A 20,753-nucleotide genomic window follows, 5' to 3' on the forward strand; every position below is an offset into this window, starting at 1 on the left:
CGAAATATTTTGAAAAATTGGCAATTTTTCTAGAAAGGATTTTTCATTTTTTTCGGCAAAATTTAAATAATTGGCACCATTTTATTAATTCTTAATCTGTTTTTAGCCTATTTGAAACAAAAAAAAAAACTTTAAGTTTGCCATTAAAATATGAAAACATCGAGTTATAAAAAAATTAACTCAAATGAACTTCCTGTGCAGTTAAAATAAAAAAAAAAACATTTTTGGGAGAACATTTTTGAAAGTGCTTTTAAATTTGTGCCTTTAGAAAAACTTCCAATTTTTTTTTTGCTGGGTTAGTATGCATATAAAATATTCAGGTTAATATCTTAGCTCAGTCAAGAGTTAAAGTTTCCCGAATGACAGTTATCAGTCACAATTACATTTAGCAAATTACACTACAAGCATCTTCATGCAATTGATATTGCACGCAATATATTTTTGACGTTTTACTTTTGTTTCCTTATCGCAAAATTTTAAATCTGCGATCAGTTGTCAGAATAGAGTCGTTAAGAAAACTTTAGATAAATTACAAAACGAAAATAATTTTAAATCAGATAGAAAAATGAAAGTGATCAAATATTATTGTTGTCTGATTAACCTCTTTAGGTTATTGGTGGACATTGAAGCAGTTAAAATATTGGCAATATTTCCTTTTCCTGGACCATCTCAATATATTTTAGTTCAACCGTATTTGAAAGCCTTAGCTTCTAGAGGCCATCAGCTAACGGTCATCAATGCATTTCCTCAAAAACAGAAAGTGGACAATTTTCGAGATATACCAGTGCTAGAGGTACATGATAATTATGCAGGTTAGTATCATTGTGAAATTGTGAGGTGGAATAGTAAATACGAAGACCTTTTAGGTCGATGAAAGGATATATTAGGAATAGTAGAAAGAAATCAATTTTTTGAATGAAACTGGATTCAATGGAAATGATTTAATTTAGGGCCACTATCTACCAACCTGTTGCAATTTTAAAGATTATTCCTATTGACAAATATTGAGGTTATCGATTTCACAAGCCAAAATTGTCAAATATGTTCGCTATGGACGAATCACTTGGTGCCAATACCGGACTACAAGGTAAACGCATAAGTACTCTCCAATTAAGGTAGCCGAGCTTCAATCAAGTCACTATCGATATGTGTGGCTTAGCGATATCTTCACATATTGACCAAAGCTAGCGGTTTCTGGGCGAGTGCTTACTATCTCCCACAAAACTATTGAATAGTTTTATGGGAGAATTAATACCCTTCCTATTCCACCAAATAAACAAAAAATTTGACTGTCCGGCAAATCCTGAACTGGCCATCGTTTTACTGTATTTGGATCATGACCAAGCCGATAGGTTGTTTCGTTCGGAAGTTGGCGTGATTTCAACAGACTGATGGATGGGCAGACGGACATCGCCAGATTGACTCTGAATTTCATCGCGACCAATGAATAAATAGACTTTAAGGGTATCAGCCGAGTATTACAAGGCGCTACAAACGGACAGAAAAATTAGTATACAGGGTGGCTGATATATAATACAACAAAGTTGAGCGCAATATTTTATTTTATTTTATTATTTAAAAACAAAACATTCCAACAAAAGGTTCTCCTAAACTACAAAAAACATTATTTTAATTCAATTCGCTTTTTCCTATTATTATTTATTTAAATAAATAAATAAATAAATAAATAAATAAAAAATGGAGTAAGAATTAATAAATCGGGACAAATTATTCAAATTTTGTCGATAAAAAATCCATAAATCCATTCTAGATAAATTGCGAATTTTTGAATATATTTGAGACTGCATTAAAAATCATAAAGAATTATAAAAATTATTTATTTGGCAAGATATCACAAAATTTTTTAAATTAACATCCAAAACACTAAATTCAGATCACACCCTAAAAAAAGTGATTCAAATTCAGTGCAACGGCTGTAAAAAGGTGGACATCCATCTTATGACAAGCCCGTGTTAAATTTATCGCTTCTACGGCAATTTTGCACCTCTTCCGGATCCAAAAAGAAAAATTTCCCTACTTTCTTGGCGACGCTTTTTTTGCTGGGATGTTGGAAATGACATCAAATTTTAGAAATAGTTTAGATTTATTCGAATTCAGTATCTTTGGCACGATGTACGGCCTTCAAACGGTCGACAATGCCATTACACGCAGTCCGTAAGGGACTCTGTAATACATTGGCCCATTTCCGATTTCCGAAACGCCGTTTTGAGATGATGGGTACTTTGGTATATTTTAGTGTAAAATTTACTATCCAAAATTCCCAGGAGCAAAAAGCCATTGTTGAAGGAAAATGATGTCCATGGTCTGCGGCTGAAATCTTTGTCTTCACAGGGCTTTAGTACAGTCTGTAGGATTTTGTCTTGATAATATTCGGCATTCGTTTTAACACCGCGATCGATGAATCGGCCGTTAGACGATCCCCACATTATCACATCACTGTCGGCCCTTGATTTCTGATAACCAAGCGTTACATTTTTAGCAAGTAAACCCGATTTGCAGAAAACCAAATTCGGTAACTGGACAGTTTCGTGCAAACGAAGCAAACCCTTGGGTCTCTCCATTCCAACTTGTTTTTTGGCATCGATGAGTTCCTGCAATTTTTGAGACTTCAATGGCTTTAGGTTTGATGGCAGCCCGATGTATCAGACTCACTTAGAATATTCAGTCCATTGTGATACCACAGTGGTGAACTTTTCTCTTACCACTGAGTGCTACCCGATTCCTTGTTAAGCTCAATGACAAGGGACCTCGTTTTTATAGCCGAGTCTGATCGTGCGTTCCACATTACAGTGAAACCACTTAGAGAAGCTTTGAAACACTCCGCAATGTCATCAGCATTACTGAGGTGGGATAATCCACCGCTTTTTGGTGTTTGGTCGAAGCCGGAATAGAACCCACGAGCCTGTGTAAGCCAGACGGGCATGCTAACCATAGCACCACGGTGGCTCCCTTCAAGGGCTTTCGTCCAAGCTCGTTTTTCAATATGTTTTGCATTCGTTCTCGTGATATATTCAGGTCATGAACAAGTTTTCCGCCATTGAGGCATGGATTTCGATCATATCTTGCTTTCATTTTTCGGATCATTTCTGCTGTTATTACTGTTTTTTTCGTCCATGTTTTGGACGTGATATTGGCAACACTACCAGTTTTTCGGGTAAACCGGATAAAAATTGTGGTGTTGAGATGCCCAACAAGTAAAATCTGGAGATGGATCTATATGAAGGCTATGATATATACCAAATTCAATACAGGGTTTTAAGGACCTAAAATACCTTTAGATTTCCAATTTCGATTTGTAGAAGTTCAAGAAATCATATCGGGTGATCGGTCTAATGGAGGGCTATATCAAAACGTGGACCGATACGTACAATATTCGGCACACCTATTTGCGGACCTTAAAATTCCTCTGACGTTTGAATTTCTAGGAGTCGCAGAAAACATATCGGTCTATATAGGGGCTCTGTACTGCATACGTCACTGTATCCTGTAATCGAAACACCTATTTTGGACCTAAAATACCTCAAGATTTCGGATTCCAGACATATCAGAACCAATTGAAATGAAGCAACACTCATCACCTACATATATGTGGGCCTGAAATACCTCCAATTGCAGGCACGTTGGATTAGAATTGCAGTGTATAGATGTCCAAAATATGGACCGATGATGGTCTATCTTCGAGCTTGACTTGCTTGTAGAACGACGGCTTTATTATTAAAGGCTTCAATGTGATCACGACAGATAGACAGATGGACGGATATTATTAGATCATCTTAGAAATCTCCCATCACCATCCAATGGTGGCAAGTATAAAAAATTTAATTTTTCTTTGAATTTCTATTTTCAGATTTAATATCGGGTGCAGCAGAGGAACGTAACAAATGGGATGAAATGACCTTCTACACTCAGTTCTTTACCAATATCACGGAGACGGTTTTGAAAAATTCAAAATTTCAAGATCTCCTACAAAACGAAAAATTCGATTTGGTTATATTGGAAGCATTGCACACTGATGCCCTCTATAGCTTGGCTAGACATTTTGGAGCTCCCATGATAGGAGTTTCATCCTTTGGTACTGATCCGATAATAGATGAACTTATGGGTAATATGTCACCATTGGCTTATATACCTCAAGTTACAATAGGCTATACGGATCGTATGTCATACAAGGAACGTTTACACAATGCCTTGTGTGTTCTCTTGGAGTTGCTGCATGTACGTGTGATACATTTGCCACGACATCGTCAACTATTGGAAAAATATATGCCCCACATCGCGGAAGATGTTTGGCAGTTAAGGACCAATTTCTCTTTGATGCTACTCAATCAACATTTCTCTGTGAATATTCCCAGACCTTATGTGCCCAGTATGATTGAAGTGGGTGGATTTCAAATCCAACATAAACCAAATCCTTTACCCAAGGCAGTACAAGAGTTTATTGATTCCAGTCAAGAGGATGTGATTTATTTCTCCATGGGCTCTAATGTAAAATCCAAGGATTTTCCCCCAGAGTTACGTGAAATGATCTTGGAAACTTTTCGTTCATTACCCTATAAAATCCTATGGAAATTTGAAGATCCTCATTTACCAGGAAAACCGGAAAATGTCTTTATCCACTCATGGTTTCCACAACCTGATGTTTTGGCCCATCCTCGTGTTAAACTTTTCATTTCACATGGTGGCCTTTTGAGTACCACAGAGTCAGTGTATCATGGCAAGCCAATGTTGGGTCTTCCAGTATTCTACGATCAAATGATGAATGTACGAAAGGCCCAAGAATTTGGATTTGCTTTAAGTTTAAACTTTCACTCTATGACCAGAGATGAATTCGAGAGGAAGATTAAGGAGATGATGACCAACTCTAGATATTTTAATAGGGCTCAAAAAATCTCTAGAATCTATCATGATCAACCGATGAAACCTTTGGATTTGGCTATCTATTGGACTGAGTATGTCATACGTCATCGTGGTGCAGCTCATTTGCAGGCTCCTTCACAGCAAATGAATTTCTTGCAGAAGCACAGCATCGATACTGTGGGTGTTCTAATAGCTGCCTTAATTTTAGTTTTATTTATTTTAGTTTCGATTATTTTTAAAATTTGGAAGATTGTTGTTGGCAATGCTATGCGAAAAGAAAAAATTCTTTAAATAAAAAATTTTATGGATAATTTACGTGGAAAGGAGAATGTGAAAGTATTTTTATTTTTTAGAAACGAAAGGGGGGGAAATATAATATACTGGGACGGAGCAGAATATGATATCTAACGTGTTGAAAACACTAACATATCTAGTGTGCGATGTAAATTTAGATGGAGCCACATTTGCTTAGTGTCGTTGCATCCATTTTCCCATCGGACATTCGTCATCATAACAACCTTCTCACGCAGTATGAGCTGGCAGGTAGCCAGAGGCATACCAACAGATTCTAGTTCCTCTGGTAGTTCCTAGCTTACCTAACTCATCCGCTTCGCTGTTCCCTGATATGGTCCTGTGGACAAGCACACATATTAGGTGAATATTGAACTGCTCAGCTATGTCATTGAGAGATTTGCAGAACTTCATGGCCGATAGCGAGTTGATGAACATAGAGTTCAAGAATTTTATTACACGTTGGCTGCCTGAACATTAGGTTAGGTTAGGATGACATCAATTTTGTGTTGAATTGATATCCACTTAGATCAGTATAGGTCCTTTGTGATTCCTCAATGTGATCTTTCCATCTTCTTCCTTCCGCTGCGGTCCATTTTGTCCCAGAACTTCCACCTGCTCGTTTTCTTCGAAAGAAATCTCAGAACAACCAACCAAAGTCAGTGATGTATGCAAGTATGTTCCTTAAGCTGAACTCCCGCAGATCAGTGAGAGCCTGAAAGAAAAAGGAGCCCAGTATCTTGTTTCTTCTAAAGGATAAAGCTGGGCACTGGCACCCGTAACTTCCGGGTCCATCTACAGATATAATCGCCTTTAAGGCGTATTCTTACCATGTGTTTCCCAAGTGTGTTATGTCCTGTTATGATAACAATCAATGGCCGCAATTCTTCGCTGTTCATCGAAATCAAAATTTCGCAGTTCCTACGTTTCTTTTCGTCCCGCAGATCAGTGACAGCCTGAAAGAAAAAGGAGCCCAGTATCTTGCTTCTTCTAAAGGATAAAGCTGGACACTGACACAGGAAGTGGTACGAGTCCTCCGTAACTTCCGGGTCCATCTACAGATATCATCGTCTTTAAGGCCTATTCTTAACATGTGTTTCCCAAATGTGTTATGTCCTGTTATGATACCAATCAATGGCCGCAATTCTTCTCTGTTCATCGACATAAAAATTTCGCAGTTCCAACGTTTCTTTTTGTCCCATATCAACTTGGTTTGCTCGCAACCATCGGAAGAGACCGAGCGTCTTCGCCATAGTTCATCATATTTGACTTCTATCCTGTAATGACAAGAATATAGTGGATGAAAAATGTTCGCTAGTATATTATTCGTTCCACGAGCGCCCTCCTTAACCAGGACATCCGCTTCCTCATTTCCTATTATCCCATAGTGCCCATATACCCAGCACGGAGCTATATTATGCTGTTCAATGAGATCTCTACGATAGCGGCTGACTACATTAGACCTTATGTCAGCATTGTACAATGCTTTTATAGCTGTCTGACTGTCGATGAAGAAGCTGATATAACGGCCTCATCAACAGCGACTCAGCAGCTTTTGTGATCGCAGAAATCTCAGCCTGAAAAATACTGCAATCACGATCCAGTGTAAGACTCCCTTATTTCCAGTTCACTAACATACAATAGATTCTGCTGCCCGTTCCTTCCTCCATCTTTGAACCGTCCGTATACATGTGCTGGGTTCCGAAGGGTATCCTCCTGTCTTCCCACTCCTCTATACTTCGTACACACAAAAAAAAATTTTCTGATTCAATCACGAAATTAATTGATCCAATTAATTTTTAATTGAAATGTCTTCAATCACAGAAATGATAGTATCAATTAAAAAATTAATTGAAGGTCAATTAAAAAGTTAATTGATCCAATTAAAAAATAATTTGATACTATTATTTTTGTGATTGATTTTTGTTTCAATTAAAAAAAATTGTCGAATCAATTAAATTTTTAATTGAATATTTTTTAAACCTCAATTAAAATTTTAATTGGAAAAATTTTCGTGAAACTTTTTTGTGTGTATAATGTATGTCGGCTTTTGATGACAAACATACTCCGTAGGCATATGGTCCGTCTCTCCATACTGTCCGGCCAGAATCTCAGTATACATGCAGGCAGTCATCTCCAGAGTGTTCAAGCTCTTAAGTCTCAGCTCTGCCGTCTTCCTCACGTGTAAATTGAGTGGGGTAACTCCCATCAGTACCTCCAAAGTGACAGTAGCTGTGGTCCTCATAGCGCCTGTCATATAAATAAGTGCAGTCCTATTTATCCTATTTATTCTCGACATATGATTTTGGTGTCTCACGATTGTCCACCAAACATGACAACCATATGTGGCCACTGGTCTTACAACCGCGGTATAAAGCCAGCCAGAAAGAGAAGGCCTCATTCCCCATCTCTGCCCGACCAATTTTTGACACCAGTATAATGCGCATAGGTTAGGTTAGATTAGGTGGCAGCCCGATTTATTAGGCTCACTTAGACTATTCAGTCCATTGTTATACCAAATTGGTGAACTTCTCTCTTATCACTGAGTGCTGCCCGATTCCATGTTAAGCTTAATGACAAGGGACCTCATTTTTATAGCGGAGTCCGAACGGCGTTCCACATTGCAGTGAAACCACTTAGAGAAACTTTGAAACCCTCAGAAATGTCACCAGCATTACTGAGGTGGGGTAATCCACCGGTCGAAGCAGGAATCGAACCCACAATCTTGTGTGTGCAAGGCGGGTATGCTAACCATTGAACCACGGTGGTCGCATAGGTCCTCTTTATGCGATCCGCAGTATTCTCCATCCAGTTACCTTGCTGATTTCGAGAGGGTCAACTTCGTGCCCTGGAATTCAGGAGATTTGTAACCGATAACCTTTCTCCTCCTGAACTTTTCTCCTCTGAACATTACCTCTTTTATTTCCAATATTTCAGCCTGAAAAACGCTGAAGTGATTAGGTTATCGTTTCGCTATTTTAGGTTTCAGATCTTTAGAATATACTCCGAAACCCACTTGTCCGTCCATTTTAGAGCCATCAATGTAAAAACTACGGTTGTCGTTTATTCCCCGGGGGTCTGTGTGCATCACGCCTCACTGTTGAGAATTAGAGTTTCAAACTTTTTTCGAATAGCGGTCTCGCCAGAGTGTAATCCACTACGTTTGACACATTTGGCATTATTTTGAGGAACACAGCGATATCTCACACAACCGTACAGCCGTTGTTGCTACTGACTGTTGGCTAATAGATGCAGCATGACATTAATGGAATCTGTTTCTGTCTTACTGAATGCGCCTGAGATACTCAAGCACACCTTTAGCTAAACTTTTATAATCTCGTCGGCTGCTGAAGTGCCGACCACCAGACCACAACACCATTAAAGGTCTAACCACTGCAGTGTACAGCCAATGCACAATTTTCGGTTTTAGTTCCCACTTTTTATACCCTGCGCCATACTGTGGAACAGGGTATTATAAGTTAGTGCATATGTTTGCAACACCCAGAAGGAGACTAGATAGAGCCATAGTGTCTTTGGCAAAAATGCTCAAGGTGGGCTCCTGTCCATCTGTCTGTGAACATATTTTTGTGATCAAAGTCCGGGTCGCAGTTTTAGTCCAATCGACTTCAAATTTGGCGCAAGTTTCTGCTTTGGGTCAAAATAGAACCCTATTGATTTTGGAAGAAATCGGTTCAGATTTAGATATAGCTCCCATATATATCTTTCGCCCGATATATGGGCCCAGAAGCCAGAGTTTTACCCTGATTTCCCGAAAGATATATATGGGACCTATATCCAAATCTGAGTTAATTTCTTCCCAAATCAATAGGATTCTATTCTGACAAAAAAACAAATTCGTAGTTAACTAAAACTGCGAATTACCCGCCGAAAAAATAGGATTATCTCCGGGAGCAAAACAATATTTTGTCCATTATTGTTGAATAATGATAAGAATTATCAGAATAAATTCGGGTAATTCACTAAACCCAAAGTGAACTACACTTGAACCTCCCTTTATGACAAAAAATGTTGTTTTCTCGCCAACCATAAAAATAGTTATCGAAATCCGATACATAATGTCCGAAAAAATAACATGGATGTTATATGTTCAACGTCCAAATATAACATTCTAGGCTCTAGGAGATGATCAAATTCCATCTCTGGATGTAGACTTTGATCACAAAAAGATATTCACAAACAGACGGACGGACATGGCTAGATTGATTCAGAGGCCGACTTTGCATCCTAACATCAAGAAAGGTGCAAATTTATGGATCTAAAAGAACGCTATATATCGATTTTAATGCAATATGTTGCAGGCATCTATATAGGCAGATAGCTATTTTCACTTTCTAATGTTAAATATTTATGAAAATGCATAAATCATCTAGGATGAGTATTAAAGACATTGCTGTACTACTAAGAAAATTTAAATTACTCAAGCACATTTATTGATAAAATGCCTTATATATTAGTCTAACCATATTGATTCGATATGGTGTTATAGTAACAGGTTGGCTGATAAGTCCCCGGTATAACAAAGAAAAACACATTTTTGTGTCAAAATTCGTTTTTATTATTCAACATAGTTCCCTTTAAGAGCGATACAACGATTATAACGACCTTCCAATTTTTGATACCATTTTGGTAGTACTCCTTAAAATAGGCTTCAGTTTCGGCGATCACCTCTTCATTGCAGCAAAATTTTTTCCCTGCGAGCATCCTTTTGAAGTCTGAGAACAAGAAAAAGTCTCTGGGGGCCAGATCTAACGAATACGGAGGGTGGGGAAGCAATTCGAAGCCCAGTTCATGCATTTTTGCCATAGTTCTCAATGACTAGTGGCACGGTGCGTTGTCTTGGTGGAACAACACTTTTTTCTTCTTCATATGGGACCGTTTTGCCGCGATTTCGACCTTCAAACGCTCCAATAACGCCATATAATAGTCACTGTTGATGGTTTTTTCCTTCTCAAGATAATCGAAAAAATAAATCCATGCGCATCCCAAAAAACGGAGGTCATTACTTTGCCAGCGGACTTTTTAGTCTTTTCACGCTTCGGAGACGGTTCACCGGTCGCTGTCCACTCAGCCGACTGTCGATTGGACTCAGGAGTGTAGTGATGGAGCCATGTTTCATCCATTGTCACATATCGACGGAAAAACTCGGGTGTATTACGTGTTAACAGCTGCAAACACCGCTCAGAATCATCAACACGTTGTTGTTTTTGGTCAAATTTGAGCTCGCGCGGCACCCATTTTGCACAGAGCTTCCGCATATCCAAATATTGATGAATGATATGACCAACACGTTCCTTTGATATCTGTAAGGCCTTTGCTATCTCGATCAACTTCATTTTACGGTCATTCATTTTGTAGATTTTTTTGATGTTTTTGTCGGTAACCACCTCTTTCGGGCGTCCACTGCGTTCACCGTCCTCCGTACTCATTTCACCACGCTTGAATTTTGCATACCAATCAATTATTGTTTATTTCCCTGGGGCAGAGTCCGGAAACCCAAGTTTTTGCTTCCACCGTATTTTTTCCTGTCAGAAAACAGTATTTTATCAAAGTACGAAATTCCTTGTTTTCAATTTTTTTTTACAATAACAAAAGTTGCTTCACAAAAGACACTCTATCTCACAAACTAATAGATTTACAGAAGTCAAATTTTGACACGAATCATTTGAAGGTTGATACTATATAAGAATTATATGCATTTAATACTAGCGACGCCATCTATGTGTCAGACCGTGGACTTATCAGCCAACCTGTTAAGACAAAAATATTATCCCAATTGGAAGATAACTATTGCGGATTTTAATAGTATTTATAATTTAATATTATTTTGTGTTTCATACTAATTTTATAATTGAAAGTAATTAATGCTTTAATTTTTCTCACATACAGTTTAAAATGATGCATATTAATAATGATGGGAAGAAATTGATGAACAAATCATTTAAATACCCTGGTGGCAGTTAATTTAAACTATCTCATGACAGCATGCAGTCTTATCACGCAATCATAAATTTGGTTAGATTAGAAAAGATACAACAACATGCCTTGTCTTATTACATTTAAATTATTTGTTATTATCGTTAATATGAGAAAGAAGCTAAGTCCATGTTAACATAGTTTTTACCACTAGTGATTGTAGTCATAGAAAATACTTCGAAGATCGTATATCGTAAATATGATCAAATTTCATATTATTTGTTGCTTCATGAAGTTGACTCAAAGTAAATTAGTTTTAGATAAATACGAAGACGAAAAATTAGCAAAACTGTTAATAATTCCACGTTAAATAGTAAATGCACTCCGTCACTTATCTCAGTAACATAAGCACTTATCAAATTGACCATATATTATTTTGTTTAATTTTAAATTTCTTTATTACATCATATTGGCTTGGACATTGACCTACCACAATGTGCTAATCAAAACAAATGACTTGTACTCGTATATTATTAGGTGCTATTATGATGTATTGGAACGTAGAACAGAGGCCTCTCTCGATAATCGTGTTGTTTCGATGATAATGGGTATAGTTTAGAATGCCAAATGCACAGTGTGACGAAAATGGCACAAAAGGAAGACTTATTTTATTAACTCCTCCTATAGTAGTTTAATTTTGTTATAGAAATAAAATTTTGAAAAAATTTTGTAAATAGATAAAATCTTGACAAATGTTACTATGGAAATACAATTTTGACAAAATTTTCTATATAAATATAATTAAAACAAAATCTATAGAAATACAATTTTGATAAAATTTTCTAGAGAAATATAATTTTAATAAATTTTTTCATAGAAATACAATTTTAAGAAAATTTTCTATAGAGATAAAAGTTTGACAAAATTTTCTATAGAAATGAAATTTAACAAAAAAATGACTATAGAAATAAAATTTTAAGAAAATTTTTTATAGAAATAAAATTTTGACATAATTTTCTATAGAAATAAAATTTTGACAAAATTTTCTATTGAAATAAAATTTTGACAAAATTTTCTATAGAAATAAAATGTTGACAAAATGTTCTATAGAAATGAAATTTAACAAAAAAAATTCTATAAAAAATACAATTTTGAGAAAATTTTCTATAGCAATAAAATTTTGACATAATTTTCTATAGAAATAAAATTTTGACAAAATTTTCTATTGAAATAAAATTTTGACAAAATTTTCTATAGAAATAAAATGTTGACAAAATTTTCTATAGAAATAACATTTTGACAAAATTTTCTAAGGAAATAAAATTTTGACAAAATTTTCTAAAGAAATAATATTTTGACAAAATTTTATGTAAAACAAAATTTTATGTCAAATAAAATTTTATATAAAATGAGAAAATTTTCTATAGATATAAAATTATGACAAAATTTGCGTTTTTATACCCTCCACCATAGGATGGGGGGTATATTAACTTTGTCATTCCGTTTGTAACACATCGAAATATTGCTCTAACAACCATGCAAAAATTGGTCCACATCGGTCCATAATTATATATAGCCCCCATATAAACCGATCCCCCGATTTGGCTTTCGGAGCCTCTAAGAGAAGCAAATTTCATCCAATCCGGCTGAAATTTGGTACATTGCGTTAGTATAGGGTCTTTAACAACCATGCAAAAATTGGTCTACATCGGTCCATAATTATATATTGCCCCCATATAAACCGATCCCCAGATTTGGCTTGCGGAGCCTCCAAGAGAAGAAAATTTCATCCGATCCGGCTAAAATTTGGTACATGGTGTTAGTATATGGTCTCTAACAACTATGCAAAAATTGGTCTATATCGGTCAATAATTATATATAGCCCCCATATAAACCAATCCCTCGATTTGGATTGCGGTGCCTCTAAGAGAAGCAAATTTCATCCGATCCGGCTGAAATTTGGTACATGGTGTTAGTATATGGTCTTTAACAACCATGCAAAAATTGGCTTGCATGCAAAAATTGGTCTACATCGGTCCATAATTATATATAGCCCCCATATAAACCGATCCCCAGATTTGGCTTGCGGAGCCTCCAAGAGAAGAAAATTTCATCCGATCCGGCTAAAATTTGGTACATGGTGTTAGTATATGGTCTCTAACAACTATGCAAAAATTGGTCTATATCGGTCAATAATTATATATAGCCCCCATATAAACCAATCCCTCGATTTGGCTTGCGGTGCCTCTAAGAGAAGCAAATTTCATCCGATCCGGCTGAAATTTGGTACATGGTGTTAGTATATGGTCTTTAACAACCATGCAAAAATTGGTCCATATCGGTCCATAATTATATATAGCCCCCATATAAACCCATCCCCAGATTTGGCTTGCGGAGCCTCTAAGAGAAGCAAATTTCATCCTATCCGGCTGAAATTTGGTACATGGTGTTAGTATATGGTCTGTAATGACCATGCAAAAATTGGTCCACATCGGTGCATAATTATATAGCTCCATATAAACCGATTATCAGATTTGACCTCCGGAGCCTCTTGGAAGGCCAAAATTCATCTCATTCAGTTGATATTTGGTACGTGGTGTTAATATATGGCCTCAAACACCCATGCAAAAATTGGTCGAAATCGGTCCATAATTATGTATGGCCCCCATATAAACCGATCCCCAGATTCAACCTCCGGAGCCCCTTTGAAGAGCAAAATTCATCGGATTCGGTTGAAATTTGTTACGTGATGTTAGTATATGGTATCCAACAACCATGCATGAATTGGTTCATATCAGTCCTTAATTATATATAGCCCCCATATAAGCCGATCCCCAGATTTGAACTCCGGTGCCTTGTGGAGAAGCAAAATTCATCCGATCTGGTTGAAATTTGGTACGTGGTGGTAGTATATGATATTTATCAACCATGCCAAAAGTGGTCCGTATCAGTCAATAATCATATATAACCGATCACGAGATTTGGTTTTGGAGCCTCTTGGAGGAGTAAATTTCCTCCGAGTCAGTTGAAATTTGGTACATTGTGCTAGTATTTGGCCGTTAACAACCATGCCTAACTAGGCCCATATCGGTCTATAGTTATATATAGCCCTCAGATAAATCGATCCCCAATCACACAAAAATTGGTCCATATCAAGTTCATAATTGTATATAGCCCCCATATAAGCGACACCCATCAATTCTGGCTCCCTACGTACCGTGCAAAAGTCCATATCGATTCGCAATTATTTGTAGACTTACATACCTTTTTGTCTAATACATACCACGTGTGGACTAACTCACAATTTAGAAAACGCTTTAAGATACCACAACCCAAGTAATTCGATTGTCGATGACAGTCTTTCTTAAAAGTTTCTACGCAATCCATGGTGGAGGGTACATTAGATTCGGCCTGGCCGAACTTACAGCCGTTTATACTTGTTTTTTTTTTGTTATTGTTGGTTTACTCTTTCTATAAAAATAAAATTTTTGCCATTTCGTTTGTAACTCATTGAAATATCGATTTCCCACTACATAAAGTATATACAGTGAAACCTCTCAAACTTGAACACTCTGAAAAACGGACACCTCACAAAAGTGGACAGTTGTCTGGGGACGTTTGCTATATTAAGACATTAAAATTAACCTCTTATAATTGGACATCTCTCAAATGTGGACAAAATTTAGGCGACCGTGGGTGTCCACCTTTCAGAGGTTTCACTGTGTTTTCTTGATCAGGGAGAAATTCTAAGACGATATAAGCATGTCCGTCTGTCTGTTGTAATCACTCTACGGCCTTCAATAATGGTGCTATTGTTCTGAAGTTTGGCACAGATTCGTTTTTTGTTTACAGGCAGGTCAAGTTCGATGAAGGGCTATATCGGTAAAAGTTTTGATATAGTCCCCATATAAACCGACCTCTTGGGCTTATAGAAACCATAGTTTTTATCCAAATTGACTGAAATTGGAAATCTAGAGGTATTTTAGGACCATCAAAAGGTGTACCGAAAATGGTGACTATCGGTTAATGTTTTGGTATAGCCTCCACATGAACCGATTTCCCGATTTTGCTTCTTGGGCATTTAGAAAATGTATTTTCTATCAGATTTGCCTGAAATTGAAAATCTAGAGGTATTTTAAGACCAAAAATTGGTGTGTTGATAATTGGGGTATCGGTCCAAGTTTTTTTATAGCCCCCATATAGACCGATCTTTCGATTTTACTTCTTGGGCTTCTAGAAACTATATTTATAATCCGATTTGCCTGCAATTGGGACCATAAAGAGATGTGTCGAAAATGGTCTGTACCGGTCCATGTTTTGGTGTAGCCCCCAAAATGTCTGATCTCGCGGTTTTACTTCTTGAGCTTGTAGAATTCGTCGTTTTTACCCAATTTGTCTGAAATTTGAATTCTAGAGGTATTTCAGGATCTTTAAGAGGTGTGTCGAAAATGATGAGAATTGGTCCATGTTTTGGTATAGCCCCCATATAGACTAACCTCCCGAACTTTTTTTTTGGGCTGCTAGAATCTGTAGTTTTTATTATCCACTTTGCCTGAAATTGGAAACCTAGGTATTTTAGGATCTCAAATATGTCAGCTAAATATGGTGTGTATCGAGCCATGTTTTGGTATAGCCCCCATATAGACCGATCTCCCGATTTAACTCCTTGGGTTTCTAGAAATCGTAGTTTTTATACGATTTGCCCGGAAACGTAAATATACTGGTATTTTAGACCCTCAAAAATCTGTATCGCATTTATTTTTACCGGTCCATTATGTAAGGCATCGATATAGAGCGATTTCACTTCTGAGGGTATAGCAGGCGCACTGATCATAAAAATTGCTTGCAACTGAAAGTAAAGTTTCCAGATAATGGCGGTAAAAATCTACAGATTTAAGATTTCAAATCAGGGATTTATTTCATCATTTACACGATATGTTTATGATTTCTCTAAAACTCAAACAAATTGTTTCTTATAAATCCAGAATCTGATCTAGTCTTCATAGGTAGAATCTTAAAATTTATCTTCGGGAAGCGTACTGGTTGAACTGATCTGCTTGGGAGAATATCTGTAATCATATAACCTGAAATTTTATATATTATCAAGTAACCCGCTATGGCGAAAAGTTTTCAAAGTAAACTATTAAATTTTCTATAGAAATAAAATTTTAACACAATTTTTTATAGCAATAAAATTTTAAGACAATTTTCTATAGAAATAAAATATTGACCAAAGTTTCTATCGAAAACAAATTTGACAAGTTTTTGTATAAAAATATAATTTTGAAAAAATTTGTATTGAAATAAAGTTCTTTCGAAATAAAATTTAAAAAAATTTAGAAATAAAGTTTTGACAAAATTTTCTATAGAAATAAAGTTTTGACAAAATTTTCTATAGAAATAAAGTTTTGAAATTTTAAATTTTGATAAAATTATGACAAATTTTTTTGACAAAAATTTCTATAGAAATAAAATTTTAAGTAAATTTTCTATACAAATAAATTTTTAAGAGCTATAAAAAATAATTATTTTACGATTTAATAATATTTTTTGATATTAAATGCCAAATTTGGCTGCTATGTTGAACACTGTGTGATAAATAAACAAGTATATACAGCAGTAAGTTCGGCCGGGCCGAATCTTAAATACCCACCACCATGAACCAAATATTAGGGTTTCCTTTGAAATTTCAGGAGGGCTTGAGGACTTGAGGACACTTCCCGAAGATAGATTTAAAGATTTCACCTATGAGGACTATATCAGATTCTGGATTTATAAGAACCATTTTTGTTTGAGGTTTAGAGGAATCATTAACATCTCTTGTAAGTGTGCAAGAAAATTATAAAATAGCGTCTTGATTTGAAATCTTAAATCTCTAGAAGTAAAATCTGGAAATTTTACATTGAGTTTCAAGCAATTTTCATTATCAGTGCGCCTTCTACACCCTCAAGAAGTGAAGTCGGTCTATATGGAGGCATGTTTTTGTGAGCCTAAAATACCAGAATATTTACAATTTCAGGCATATCAGATAAAAACTACGGTTTCTAGAAACCCAAGGAGTTAAATCGGGAGATCGTTCTTATGGGGGCTATACTAAAATATGGACCGATACTCACCATTTTCGGCACACCTCTTTGTGACCCGAAAATACCTCTAGATTTCCAATTTCAGGCAAATAGGATAAAAACTTCGGATTCTAGAAGCCCAAGAAGTAAAATTGGGAAATCGATCTATATGGGGGCTATACCAAAATATGGACCGATACTCACCATTTTTGGCACGCGTATTTGTGGTCCTACAATACCTCTCTATTTCCAATTTCAGGTAAATTTAATAAAAACTGCGATTTCTATAAGCCCAAGAAGTAAAATCGGGAGATCGGTCTATATGGGGGCTATACCAAAATATGGACCGATACTCACAGTTTTTGGCACACGTATTTGTGGTCCTACAATACCTCTAGATTTCCAATTTCAGGTAAATTGAATAAAAACTGCGGTTTCTATAAGCCCAAGACCCCAAATCGGGAGATCGGTCTATATGGGGGCTATACCAAAATATGGACCGATACTCACAATTTTCGGCAAACGTATTTGTGGTCCTACAATACCTCTAGATTTCCAATTTCAGGTAAATTGAATAAAAACTGCGTTTTCTATAAGCCCAAGAAGTAAAATCGGGAGATCGGTCTATATGGGGGCTATACCAAAATATGGACCGATACTCACAATTTTTGGCAAACGTATTTGTGGTCCTACAATACCTCTAGATTTCCAATTTCAGGTAAATTGAATAAAAACTGCGGTTTCTATAAGCCCAAGAAGTAAAATCGGGAGATCGGTCTATATGGGGGCTATACCAAAACGTGGACCGATACTCACCATTTTTGGCACACCTCTTTATGGTCATAAAATACCTCCAGATTTCAAATTTCAGGCAAATTGGATAAAAACTACGATTTCTATAAGCCCAAGACCCCAAATCGGGAGGTCGGTTTATATGGGGACTATATCAAAACCTGGACCGATATAGCCCATCTTCGAACTTGACCTGCCTGCAGACAAAAGACGAGCTTGTGCAAAATTTCAGCACGATTGCTTCATTATTGAAGACTGTAGCGTGATTACAACAGACAGACAGACAGACGGACATAACGATGTCGTCTTAGAATTTCTCCCTGATCAAGAATATATATACTTTATATAGTCGGAAATCGATATTTCGATGTGTTACAAACGGAATGACAAACTTATTATACCCCCGTCACCATCCTATGGTGGTGGGTATAAAAATATTTGCATCTCTATCGCTTCAAAAGTAAATTGCAATTTAACAGTATTGCATAGAGCTTCGTGGTGGCCACTTCTAAATCAGCAAGTTTACTATAATTATTTCTACGAATGCCTCGAAATTACGTAGTTATTTTATTAATCATCATATCAAATATTTCCCCAATAATTTATGGAGCAAAAATACTTTCAATTTTTGGTTTTCCCGGACCATCGCAATATATTTTCATAACCCCCCTACTAAAGGCTTTGGCGGAGAGAGGTCATGAAGTCGTTTCAATATCTACGTTTCCTCAAAAAGAGCCGATTAAAAATTTCCGTGACATTGCAGTAATGGAAAATTCGCAACTTTATGACAGTAAGTAAAAAACAAATGTGGCAGTTCTTTTAGCTATCAAAGATTTTTTTTATTTCTCATTTCAGAAATTACTTCGAATTTTGCCAAGGGTAACAAAAAGTCCTTTATTGAAGAAATCGTGGATTTGGGAAAATCCGGTGAATATATGGCAACAAATGTTTTAGAAAATCCTCAAGTTAAAAAGTTAATGACCTCAGAGACATTCGATTTAATTATTTTGGAGATATTTTACTCGGAAGCTTTATTGGGGTTGGGAGAACATTTCAATGCTCCCATTGTGGCAGTGTCCACATTTGGTACCGTAAATTTCATGGATGATATGGTAGGAAATCCTTCACCGCTTTCGTATATTCCACATATGGCCCTACCATATGGCAATCGCATGACCTTGAAAGAACGTATAACCAATGTTTTGGTCCAAGCAATGGATAATTTAAGTTTCCAATATCTATTGTTGCCCTATCAAGAGCGGATTTATAAGAAATATTTTGCCAAAGCCACATTATCGCTAGAAAAGGCCCGTCGAAATGTTTCTTTGGTTTTATTGAATGATCATTTCTCTTTAAGAGCTCCTCGACCATATGTTCCCAATATGATAGAAGTGGGTGGGTTACATATAAATCCCCACCCAGATCCTTTACCCAAAGATTTGCAGACTTTATTGGATAAATCTCAAGAAGGTGTTATATATTTTTCATTGGGATCAAATGTCAAAAGTAAAGATCTATCACCAGAAGTTCAAGAAATATTTCTTCAGACTTTTAAAGAATTGAAAGTGACAGTTCTATGGAAATTCGAAAATGATAAAATGCCTCAGAAGCCAGATAATGTAATCATTAGAAAATGGTTTCCTCAACACTCAATATTGGCCCACCCTAATATTAAACTTTTCATCTCCCAAGGAGGTTTTCTTAGTACCGCAGAGACCATCTATTTTGGCAAACCCGTTTTAGGTATACCCTTCTTGGGTGATCAATTTATGAATGTCAAATATGCTAGAAAATCCGGATATGCTTTATCTTTAAGTCTGGATGAAATAACCAAAGATTCATTGAAATCTTCAATTATGGAGTTATGGCAAAATCCCAGTTATACACAAAATGTACAAAAGCTTTCGAAAATTTTCCGTGATACACCCTTATCACCACTGGAAACTTCAATCTATTGGATCGATTATGTTCTAAGGCATAAAGGCTGTCCCCATATGCATGTTGCTGGTAATGATTTGGGTTTCATTCAATATCATAATATTGATGTATTTTTAATTTTGGCAATGGGATCGATATTGATAATATTCATGATCATGATAATTGTAAGGAAAATTAAATATCTCTGTTTTGTAAAACCGAATATGAAAGAAAATACCATAAATAAATCTAAGACAAAACTAAGTTAGGGAAAAACTAAAAAAAAAATTTAAAAAAAAAAAATTAAACCAAAATGAGTTTTTTTATACAAACGATAAGGGTTTGGCAAGAACACACTTCGTTATACCCTCCACCACAGGATGGGGGTATATTAACTTTGTCATTCCGTTTGTAACACATCGAAATATTGGTCTAAGACCCCATAAAGTATATATATTCTGGGTCGTGGAGAAATTCTGAGTCGATCTGAGCATGTCCGTCCGTCCGTCCGTCTGTTGAAATCACGCTAACTTCCGAACGAAACAAGCTATCAACTTTAAACTTGGCACAAGTAGTTGTTATTGATGTAGGTCGGATGGTATTGCAAATGGGCTATATCGGCCCACTTTTACGTATAGCCCCCATATAAACGGACCCCCAAATTTGGCTTGCGATTGCTCTAAGAGAAGCAAATTTCATCCGATCCGGCTGAAATTTGGTACATGGTGTTAGTATATGGTCTCTAACAACCACGCAAAAATTGGTCCATATCGGTCCACTTTTACGTATAGCCCCCATATAAACCGATCCCCCGATTTGGCTTGCGGAGCCTCTAAGAGAAGCAAATTTCATCCGATCCGGCTGAAATTTGGTACA

The 20,753-nt window shown here is 36.3% G+C and overlaps 1 protein-coding gene across 1 annotated transcript; it reads left to right on the forward strand.

The window, feature by feature from the left end:
- Positions 1 to 478: 478 nt before the first annotated feature.
- On the forward strand, positions 479 to 20,191 carry LOC142221545 (uncharacterized). Its single transcript, XM_075291297.1, has 5 exons — positions 479 to 812; positions 3,869 to 5,167; positions 7,243 to 7,421; positions 18,495 to 18,750; positions 18,816 to 20,191. The coding sequence occupies exons 1-5, from the start codon at positions 566 to 568 to the stop codon at positions 20,144 to 20,146; spliced, it is 3,312 nt and encodes a 1,103-aa protein (XP_075147412.1). The 5' UTR covers positions 479 to 565; the 3' UTR covers positions 20,147 to 20,191.
- Positions 20,192 to 20,753: the final 562 nt, after the last annotated feature.

This window comes from Haematobia irritans, chromosome 1, assembly GCF_050003625.1.
Source record: "Haematobia irritans isolate KBUSLIRL chromosome 1, ASM5000362v1, whole genome shotgun sequence".
NCBI classification, from domain to species: Eukaryota; Metazoa; Arthropoda; class Insecta; order Diptera; family Muscidae; genus Haematobia; species Haematobia irritans.